Source organism: Rutidosis leptorrhynchoides, chromosome 4 (genome assembly GCF_046630445.1).
Source record: "Rutidosis leptorrhynchoides isolate AG116_Rl617_1_P2 chromosome 4, CSIRO_AGI_Rlap_v1, whole genome shotgun sequence".
Lineage (NCBI taxonomy): Eukaryota > Viridiplantae > Streptophyta > Magnoliopsida > Asterales > Asteraceae > Rutidosis > Rutidosis leptorrhynchoides.
Window position 1 is genome coordinate 45,706,388 of NC_092336.1, and position 10,297 is coordinate 45,716,684.

Sequence of the window (10,297 nt, forward strand, 5' to 3'; positions counted from 1 at the left end):
TATAGTCATTTCTATTGGCTTTTTCATCCCAAACTATTATAAACTAGTTAAATTTTAGTCCACTGGCCGATGTGGGATAACTACCCAACAGTTTTCAAGTTGAGTTTTGTATCGTGTCGAGAAGTATCAGGCATACGATAGTATGAATATATATATATGATCCATCAAATGATTAATCATGTGAACGTCATTAACATACATTTTGCATGCGTAAACTAGTTAAGGATGTCACAAAAATAATTGGCTTTTGATTTAACTTAAGTTTATTAACTGAAGTTGATTAGGTAATGTGACATGTTGTCAACATAGTCACAATGATATCCCATCTAGCTTGAAGCTCTCCATTGCAACTCCACTTGAAGTTTTCCATTCTTTGAGTCGATAAGGTGAAATTTCTCGTTGATCCGTTTGTTTTCCACAACATCCCCAAGGTTTATGTCGATATAACCCAATGATTCCTAACAAAATACATGTTAAAAATGTACTTCATATGTTATTAAGAAGTTATTAAGGGCCAGTTGTACCTTTGGATGAATTAGTCCCATCCTTTTCGAAGTACTAACAACTTCCAAATGCATTTTCTCGGTCGTTGGTGGTTCTTCTAACGTAAATGTAAACTCTTCTTCCCATCTCGGGTCTCGGTTCTTCTTCATAGGCTACAAAAATTCCCAAACATAATGTCAAAAAACCGCAATCTAAGAAGTTATTGCATTAATAAAATTATTTTGTTTCACCCTGTTCGGGTTACTCGGGAGGATGAGTATTCGATCTTATATTCTACTGTACATGGCCCACAGATTATTCTCTAACCACCACAAGATTCGAACCTAAAACATCTTCCAAAGATGTCAGTGCCCTAGCTTCTGGGCTATCTTGTGATGGTTAATTTATCGCACTACCATTACCATTAAACTTGCGATTTTTAGAAAAACGAACCTTGGTTCTTTTTTCTTCACCATGAAAAAGCAAACGAACGGATGGATTCGTGTGATGTTTTCCTTCGAGATCTTCACCTTCATGGATTATAACAACGAGCAAACCTCCGCCTTCAGGAGTACCTTCAGGAGGTTTTTGCATTGCGCTTACATCTTCAATATCAGTTGTCATTTGTTCTTCACTAAATGGTTTGTACGTCATTTCAATCACGATTTGACCTCGTGACTTCTCATTATGCGGATCATTCGGATCCATGTTCTTTAAAAGATCAAGAGTCATTGTTTTTGGCTCTTCAGGTGTAAGATCTTTCAATGGCACCACATTTATGCCCATTTTATCATGTTTCCCCACCTACAGAATCAATCAACAAAAACTGATCATACTTTTGACTTTTGAAAGTCAAACTAGTAGTCAAAACATACCGATTCCCAGTCAAAAACCATGATTTCTAAAGCTTGAACTTCTGGATCTTTCACAACTAGATTAAATTCTTCATTCCATTCAGGATTCAAATTCTTGTGCTTCACTGTTGTTTTTTTCGATGGAAGTTTGTCTTCGGTTAGTTTCAATTTTGCGTAAGGATCAGACGCACCCAAAAGATCCTTCTTTTTAAGCTTCATTGCCCTTATAACTTTCACATTCAACATTCCAACAGGCCTTTTCATAGCTCTGCAATTTAAAACGGTAAATAACATTTTTATTTAATTATTTTTGTTTGAAAATGAATACATATGGACCCGAATACTTACTTGGTAGGATCCAATACTGGTACCTCAAGTACTTTTGGCCATAAATACATATTTGCAACCTGATCTTTGATAAGCTCCTGAAGTGAAAACAAATGTCATTAAGTTACATCTTATCAGAGGTGGCAATGTTGACCCATTTGCAGAAAAACAATACCTGGACGAACCCGTACAAGCCTGGAATTGACATGAGATCTGCCCCACTTAATTTTACTCCAAAATCAACATAAGGCTGGAAAATAAATATATAACAGGAAATATTTTGAGATTTAGCTTTTAAGTACTAAATTCAACATATTTTAGTATATGATTTTGAACAATTGCTTACCTTTTCCATGAGAGAAACAAGAATTTTACAAAAGCATGGGAAAGTTGGAACCAATGGCTTTAAAGTGATCCTCGGAGACGCAAATACTTGCAAATCAACGATTTGAACAGTGGGCCGCAACCCAAACGCCTTAATACCTACAAGTATGTTAGGATTTGCGGCCCATTTAAACGATGGTTCCATGATTATTTCCTTTTCATCGGTGGTATAAACTTTCATTCCTGAAACAAACTAAAATCATAACTTAGCAAGAAATTATTAACAAAAGAACAAATAAACATGGTACAATATTTAGATAATTATGATAACCTTGAAAAGTAGGCGGTAGGGAGCCTAATGTAAGCGAATCAAATTCGACTTCATCGATTTTGTACTGAGGAGTCTGTTCTTTGATCATAGGTTCAGTAGTTGTCTGTATAGTTTTACAAATTGCCTACAATAACATGTAAAGTGTTACTGCATTTTATTGTTTTAATGGCCTGATGTAAACAGAACAAAAATAATGTACCTTGTCTAAGTATGGCCACATTAGTTCAATAAACTTGTTAAGCCAATCAACCTATGCATTAAAAAATATCCGAATAAAATTCATACTCAAAAACCAGAATCTAAATTCTTATTTGATACTCCCTCCATCCAAAAAAAAAACCTCTCATTTGACTTTTCAACCTTCAACTTTGACTTTCAATTGTTTTGTTAGCATTATTAAATACTTCACAAAAGTTATACCAATGAAAAAATACATTTAAAACGCAATTCCTTCATATAACTTTCATGAAATATTATATCATACAAACAAAAACATCTTAAGTTAAAACAGATAAAGAAAGACCACGGAAGTCAAACTGGGATAGTTTTTTTGAGGAACGAGGGAATAGATTCATGAAGAAACAAGAACATACGCGATCATGGTCGGGATTTTTCACCCAAATTGGAATTTCGGGGAACATTCTTTGCAGTGCCGGTTCATCTTGCTCAACCAAAGGCCGAATTTCAGGCGTCTTGATTATGTAAAAAAAATAAATTACAATTTTAACTTATAGATGAAGTTTAGTTACATATTACAACCAATTGTAGATCAAGAAACATTAGTGAAGATAGAAGTTGTAACCTCAACGTCAGATGATTGAATGTAGATGAAGAAAAAATAACCAATCCCAAGTCCGAGTATGGATCCAATCCCAAAACCGAAAAAGCCCATAATGGCGCTTATTATACCCATCTTCACTCTTTTATCAAATCACACACAATTTTTTCTAAAACTTTTAAGAAATATGTGAAGTAAAAGATGAACCGCAAGTGGAAAACGAATTATAATTCAAAATGATCTACAAATGACGATGGCAGTTATGATATGAGATTACGAAATCTTGTCAAAAAAATATGTCTCATAACGACACAAATCTGATGATTATTCTTCACATACATATCCAATTATGGAAATATAAAAGATTTAGAAAGAGGAACACAATTGTGATAATATTTTTACCCATACATTAAATTGGCAACAACGAAACTTGAAAATAAATTATAAATTAACTTTCTTCGAATGGAAAAAAAAAATTAAAGAACGCAGGCTATAGAGATCACATGAAACTGCCTACATCAAAAGGGAAAATGGTAGAAACCCAGGTCATATCTAATGTGATTTCATTAAAAAAAAACGCAACATTTAAGTAGTCTTTGTACGTATTTTTCATATTATGCTTGATGCATGATTTTATGATGGTAGTACAAAGAAAATGACATTAGAGAAAAATGCATGTAACTTCTATAAAAGGACAAACATTCAATTCATGTTATATGCCAACGTGTATTGGATCCATACCCATCGGACTTGGTGTTTAACGTGTTTCATAACAACGGTTTTGATGCTTTAATATTGTTTTAAAACATGGAAATTGTTTAATTAGTTGTTTAGCTATAGCCTTTAACCCGATATTCAAAAAATTATTTTAATCGTAATTGATGATGATGATTGATGATCCATTAAGGTGGTAAATGAAGTAAGGTTAATGGGTAGTTATAAAGTAAAAATAGAAGATGAAGAAGGTGCACGTGATCGAATTGAAATAAAAAAAATTTACTGTCAACGTCATTTGATTCTGTTTGCTTGGGTGTTGTTTAGTTTTAGTTGTCTTTCGGGTTTGGTTCTTACGCAGTTGCTTGCGGGAGATAGCTCTTAATCTTCCAGTGGCGGTAGACGGTAGATTTGGTCTCTCTTTTTCGTCCTTGGTGTAGGCTGATTTTGGTTTCTCGTTTAATTTGTTCTTGTAATTGTTTTGATTCTGTTTAGTTGTGGTGCTCGGGCTCCTAGCTAGTTTCTGTCGTCTTGTAAGTTGGAACTCGCGGTTTCCTTCAATTCCCCATTGTAGGGAGGTGATTCGTACACCACTAATTTTAGCCATATATCACTAAATATGTGGTAGACTGTTGTACAGTACAATGCTTTAATGCACGTTTGATGGTGTATGGCTAAAACTTAGTGGTGTACGAATCAGCATCATTGTTTGTATGTTTTGGTCTTCATGGTTTTGATGAAGTGATCCTAGTTTTTATATAGTTTTAATTTTTTCCTTAGTAAAAAAGTAAAAGTACATATTCAAAGTTTTTAAAATATCCCTTAGTGTTATACACTTATACCTAATGATCTTGATAACAAATGTATACTCGATTTATTGAGCGAAAATCAACATAAAGAGTTTTAAACGGATAAATTTTGGTCGAGGGATCGAATAAATCAAACCTATTACCTTTGTAATTGATTAGATTGTATTGGGAATGATTTGTGAGGACTTGGAATACCTAAATCACCGCTAGGGTTTGCGAAAGTGTGACACATGTGAATGAACCTGTAACCTCCATTTATTTTATGTAAGGTCTCATCTGTGTGATGTCAAGACATTCGTACAGATGTCTCACACGTTCGTGTGAATGGACAGAGTGACATAATATTACACCAACATAACACACGAAGGTGAATAAGTTTGTCATTCGTACGAATGACTCTTTAATTCGTGCGAATTACCTGTAAGTTAACTTTTATTTTTTAACTTTAACGATCTCGTTACTTAAACGACTAACAATTACATCAACATACAAATAAATATAAATATAATCATTCAAAACAACATAAGCAAAACATAACCCATGTCTATTCTATAATTACAATAATGTCAAAACATAATAATTGAATTAAACATTACACACTCGATATGAACTAGAGACTTACAATTAGGGATGACAATGGATCGGATATGGACCGGGTGATGCGGTATCCATATCCATATCCATTTAGTTTTTGTTCATCCATATCCATATCCATATCCATTTAGTTTCAGGTCTTCCATCCATATCCATATCCAATGGATTTAGCGGGTTAATGGATATCCAATGGATGTTAAAAAAATGTTATAATATTTGATTAAAATAAAAACGTAGTGTAGCAAAAATAAATATGACATGACATAATTAAAATCTATCCATAAGAATGTGTAATCCTTGTCGAAGATATAACAACATTTTTATTTTTACTATAAAACATAGATTATGAAAAATTAAATATGAAATTTGTAAGTTTATTTTATTAGACATATGTGTTTTATTATAATATATTATAGTTATTTCATTTTGGGTTGAAAGAAAAATGTAAATTTAACGGTAAATAAACTTGTAATCGTAAATATGTACGCATATATCTATATTTATATATTTGAATATGTATTTCGGGTGGTAATGGATATATCCATGGATGAAACTTTTCATCCAAATTCATATCCATATCCGTTAAGGTTCATCCATATCCGTATCCATATCCATTTAGGTTCATCCATATCCATCACAAAGCGGGTGGATCAGGTGAATATCCATCGGATCGGGTGACTATTGCCATCCCTACTTACAATATGCAATAACACTTAGACCATTTGTTACAGCGATCAACAACGTCAGAATTCCTACATGACAATGCTACAATGCCCACAACGCTAGATATTGAAACATTGTGGATTTGTGGGGCGTGTAACTACGAAGATTGGTGATTTTTGGTTTATATATTCTTTTTTAGTTTGAATTTTTACATCCCTTCCCTCAACTACCAAACAATGGTAGAATGGTTCCAAAGAATAAAAATGTTAATTTAGATAAAGAAAATGAGAGAAAAAGATTTTTCAATGAATGGCCTCAAAGATTATAGTTAAGATTTAAAATTTTACAAAAATATGTTGTACCTAACAGTAGTTGTTACTTGTAGAGAGTAGTAGTTATAGGCAATTTACAATCACTTTTACATGTCTAAATTCCTTAATCATAATTTTCAATGCTATGTTTAGATAAACAGAATGAATAACCACGACAAAGAAGTTAGATTTATCTCACGAGGAAGCAGTTAGATTTCAAGGGTCGTTTTTGTAAATGTAATTATCTAAAAGGGCCGAATTCTAAAATCCGTCTGTTAGACTGTTACACTGTTGCATAAAGCCATAAACCAAAAACCAAAACGTGTGTAAAAATATATTCCATCTAACCGCCAAAGTTTCCCAAAATCAAACGATCTCATTCCATCGAAGCGATCATTCATTTCAGGTATCATATCATTTGCTTCTAGCATCACCATTCACTGTTCTATATGAATCCAACTGTTATATCGTTGTTGCTGTTATTTATTTAATTTACTTCTAAATTGTTGTTATCATTCGTGTTGAATCTGTATTAGATTCTTCGAATTTCAATTTTATGCTTACTAATTAAATCAGGATGAATACCTTCTGTAGTTAGGTTTTCAGGAATTGCGCAGTCCTTATAATTCATAATTTTGCACAAACTTATTCCATCGATTCATCGTGTATATATCATCATGAATGAAGTAAAACGCCGTTTATTTTCACAGTTATCTGATTGCTGTTCAGTTCGTTGTTGTTACATTGATTTTGAGGTAGATATTCACAAATACGGAGTACTAAATATATAAATTGTTGAATACTCAAGTAAGGAATTAGGTTTGCTTAGTGTGGGATTTTAGCTTCTAAGCTTGTTTGTTTGAGTTCATGTGCGTTTTCAAGGTTAAATTAGTGCGACTTTGATGAATCAGATTAAGAGATATCGTATTGATGGTTAATTGTAGGCGGTTTTCATTTTTATTTGAGAATTTTATTACTTAATTAACACTGATGATTGATTATTATGACTTCAAATGAAATCATGAAATTCACTCTAAAATCAGGCTGAGCTTGCGATTTTGAATCACGGAATTGTAATGTTTGAGTTGGTAGAGATTAAACATAATATTGAAATTTATAGTTGTTAAACATGCATTTTGTGGTCAATCATACACGTGTTTCAGTTAGCCGGTTTATGTAAGAGACATGGTAGGAAGTTACGATTTGCCTTATACTGTTCTTCGCTGGATATTAGATTATTGTGATTTGCTTTACCATGCCGGTTTTGGTGTCGAGGGTACCCAGACATATCAATTTTGATTAACTTCCTTGTGTTATCTATTACTATATCTGATTAATGGCAACATAAAGTGTTTTGAAAACTTAAAATAGCTTCTAAAGTTTACTAGTGATTGGCAAACAATAACAACTTGCCCAAATTCATAACTAATTGGACTCCATTTGCAGACTTATTAATCTGCAAAAGTCGGGCGTTTTTCACTTTTACGCTTATTTTGTCAATAAGAATCTCATATTATTGAAACTGTTGCAATACATTAAAGTGAACTTGTAAAATACACAGCAATGGAGTTACAGGGAGCACCAGGAAAACCATGGATCCCCAAGTTGACACTTGAAGATTACCTTAACTTGGAGCATCTGGACGTGATAGATCCTGTTATTCTTCGAAAGGTGAGGCCCTCGATCATTGTCTCTTGAAACTATCACTCATTTAATTAGATTTAATATATCTTGCTAATCGAAGATCTACATTGATCAATTCGTACATGCACACTTCAATTCTTGCTTACTTTGCTTGAACTCTTATCAAAGCGATGAACATATTTTGTTTTGGTCTGCAGATAATTATGATGCATGGATTCAATAGCAACAAAATTAAAAAGGTAATCGGATCTAAGACAGTTCTAAAATTCTGATGTGAATTAATTGTGAATTTATTTATTCTAGAGGTGACAAAGGTGACCTACCCTTAATGGGTCAATTTGGGTCGTGTTATATCTCGAACGGGTCAGATGAGCTAAATTATAAGTCAGCTAATAAGGAACGGGTCAAACGCTTTAAATCTCCTTTTATGCTAACAACATCTTAAATTGTATATTTGCATTACTTAATAGATTCAGATTATTATTGTACTATCAAATCTTTCTAATTACAAGTGACGCGTTAATAAATAAATGGACGAAAATGTGGTTGCTTTGATGGCATTTATTTCCACCAGTACCAAAAGAAATGAATGACCACTTTCAACCTAAATCTTTTTGACCCATTTCACAACCTACGCTACCTGCAAATTTTGTCACATCTTGTTTATTCGGTATGTCTGAATTTAAAAGAGATATATACATGCAGGGTGATTTGTTGGATGTGGTGAGATCTATCAACCTGATGGATGTTCACCGCTCAACACTGCTAAGTGATGTTTCTTCAAATGCGTTCTTGGGTCTAAATGATGTAATCAGAGACCTTTCGTTACTCCATTGGCAAGAATGCTGCACCAGTTCCATTAAAACTTTCAACTCCGTAACCAGTTTTTGCTCTGGGGTTGTTAAATTTTCACCTAAAAGTTCGAAACAGAACTGCAACATTGCTTCCAATTCACAGGAGGAGTCTGAAGACCATGAAACACAGTCTCGGGCATTAAAGAAAAGTAAGCTTACTTCTCATTCTGACTAATTGTTTTTAGGAAAGCTTGAGTGCTTTATCACTTAAAATAGCTGATGCAAGATGGTATTCTTTTGGCATTTATATACTGTATAACGAAAAGACCAATGCTAGACCAATGCTACATCCGAATGATATAATGAAAGCTGTATGTTGCTAATTGCCACACTTGATGAAAAAACAACCAATTAAATAAACTTTATTTTTTTTTGCAACTTACACACCCAAGTACCCAACACCTATTAATTCACCAATATGTCCATGACGGGGCTTGAACCCCAAACCTCTTACCGCAGGCTGTAAGCCCTTTGGTACCAATCAAATGAACTGACTTCAAACTAATTTTGTTCATGATTCATTGTGATAAAGAGCAACCCAACAATGTCATCCAGACCAATAGTGAAGCCCAGCCTATGGACTTGCAGCAGCCCAACATACCCACAGTTTGGAACGTTTACAAGAGGAGGACTAAAAGACACGTGGAGGGTGATGGTATTCTAGTTATCCTTCTTTACTCCGTATATAAATATAAATATATACAATCACTCCATCTTCAATCCATAATCGTTGTTGATAGTTTATTGTTTATCCATTTACCTATCACATTATTTCAATCTAATATGAGTTTAGGTTGACCTTATCATACTGTTATTCTGCTTTGAATGGAACAGTTGAAGAAAGCACACTAGTAACCTATAATGGAGAACAAGTCGATCAGATGAACAGGCCCAAAGCCCACTTTGGAAAACAAGTGGATCTAGTTAAGAGGCCCAAAGTCCGCTACAGAGAACTAATGGATGTGGTTAACTTGCCCAAATCCCACTATGGAGAACAGGTGGATCAGGTTAACTTTCCCAAAGCTCACTATGAAGAACAAGTGGATCCGTTTGACAGGCCCAAAGTCCACTACAGAGAACAAGCGGATCAGGTTAAAAGGCCCAATGCCTATGATGGAAAACAAGTGGATCCGGTTAAGAAGTGTAAAAGAGGTATTAACAAGCCCATCTGGTTGAAGGGGTATATCCATTAACACAAGATTTTATCCTTAGAGTTATCAATATCTCAATAGGCATAGCCAGTTTGTTCAAATTACCCGAAAATTAGAAAACGATGTAATAACGTTCGTCATAAGATTTTTGGTTAAGAATAAGGCGGTAGCTCAGTTTTGGACATGATTACGAAAATTATTATTGGTCCTATCTTCTTGATTAATTCTCTGGGGATTTTGATCCATGTCTTCTATGCAAACACCAAGTTGCTTGTGCTTTTGGTCCGTTCATTTCCATTTTCTATTTTCGGTTGCTGTTAAAACTAGTCCGGCCCAAATCCTAAATACCAAGTTATCAAAACTGTTAATCTCAATCCAAATATGTAATAGTAATCTACTAAGCTCTCTGGTCATTAATGATGAATATTTCATTGTAAACAACAACAACAACAACAATACC

General features: G+C 33.8%; 2 protein-coding genes across 3 annotated transcripts; one reads left to right on the plus strand and one right to left on the minus strand.

Moving 5' to 3' along the window:
* Window positions 1-203: 203 nt before the first annotated feature.
* LOC139843260 (synaptotagmin-2-like) lies at window positions 204-3,248 on the minus strand. Its single transcript, XM_071833330.1, has 11 exons — window positions 3,122-3,248; window positions 2,913-3,011; window positions 2,519-2,569; window positions 2,320-2,443; window positions 2,011-2,231; window positions 1,840-1,914; window positions 1,686-1,762; window positions 1,359-1,605; window positions 937-1,287; window positions 525-656; window positions 204-458 (listed from the first exon to the last, which is right to left on the minus strand). Exons 1-11 carry the CDS (start codon window positions 3,230-3,232, stop codon window positions 327-329), a joined length of 1,620 nt encoding a protein of 539 aa, XP_071689431.1. The 5' UTR covers window positions 3,233-3,248; the 3' UTR covers window positions 204-326.
* Window positions 3,249-6,504: 3,256 nt separating this feature from the next.
* LOC139843799 (uncharacterized) lies at window positions 6,505-10,082 on the plus strand. Of its 2 annotated transcripts, XM_071833952.1 has the most exons (6): window positions 6,505-6,594; window positions 7,750-7,859; window positions 8,030-8,071; window positions 8,538-8,835; window positions 9,219-9,341; window positions 9,521-10,082. In XM_071833952.1, the coding sequence occupies exons 2-6, from the start codon at window positions 7,752-7,754 to the stop codon at window positions 9,877-9,879; spliced, it is 930 nt and encodes a 309-aa protein (XP_071690053.1). In that variant the 5' UTR covers window positions 6,505-6,594; window positions 7,750-7,751; the 3' UTR covers window positions 9,880-10,082. The 2 variants fall into 2 exon arrangements, with proteins under 2 accessions (XP_071690053.1, XP_071690054.1); XM_071833953.1 differs by lacking the exon at window positions 9,219-9,341.
* Window positions 10,083-10,297: the final 215 nt, after the last annotated feature.

What these genes read in the sequence shown, in the direction of transcription:
- LOC139843260 (XM_071833330.1), bottom strand. Translation starts at nt 3,232, where the DNA reads ATGGGTATAATAAGCGCCATTATGGGCTTTTTCGGTTTTGGGATTGGA. An exon ending in AAAATCCCGACCATGATCGC is followed by an intron (nt 2,570 to 2,912) that starts GTATGTTCTTGT and finishes TTTAATGCATAG; the next exon opens with GTTGATTGGCTTAACAAGTT. An exon ending in TGGTTTTTGACTGGGAATCG is followed by an intron (nt 1,288 to 1,358) that starts GTATGTTTTGAC and finishes TTGATTCTGTAG; the next exon opens with GTGGGGAAACATGATAAAAT.
- LOC139843799 (XM_071833952.1), top strand. Translation starts at nt 7,752, where the DNA reads ATGGAGTTACAGGGAGCACCAGGAAAACCATGGATCCCCAAGTTGACA. An exon ending in ATCCTGTTATTCTTCGAAAG is followed by an intron (nt 7,860 to 8,029) that starts GTGAGGCCCTCG and finishes TTTGGTCTGCAG; the next exon opens with ATAATTATGATGCATGGATT. An exon ending in ATAGCAACAAAATTAAAAAG is followed by an intron (nt 8,072 to 8,537) that starts GTAATCGGATCT and finishes ATATACATGCAG; the next exon opens with GGTGATTTGTTGGATGTGGT.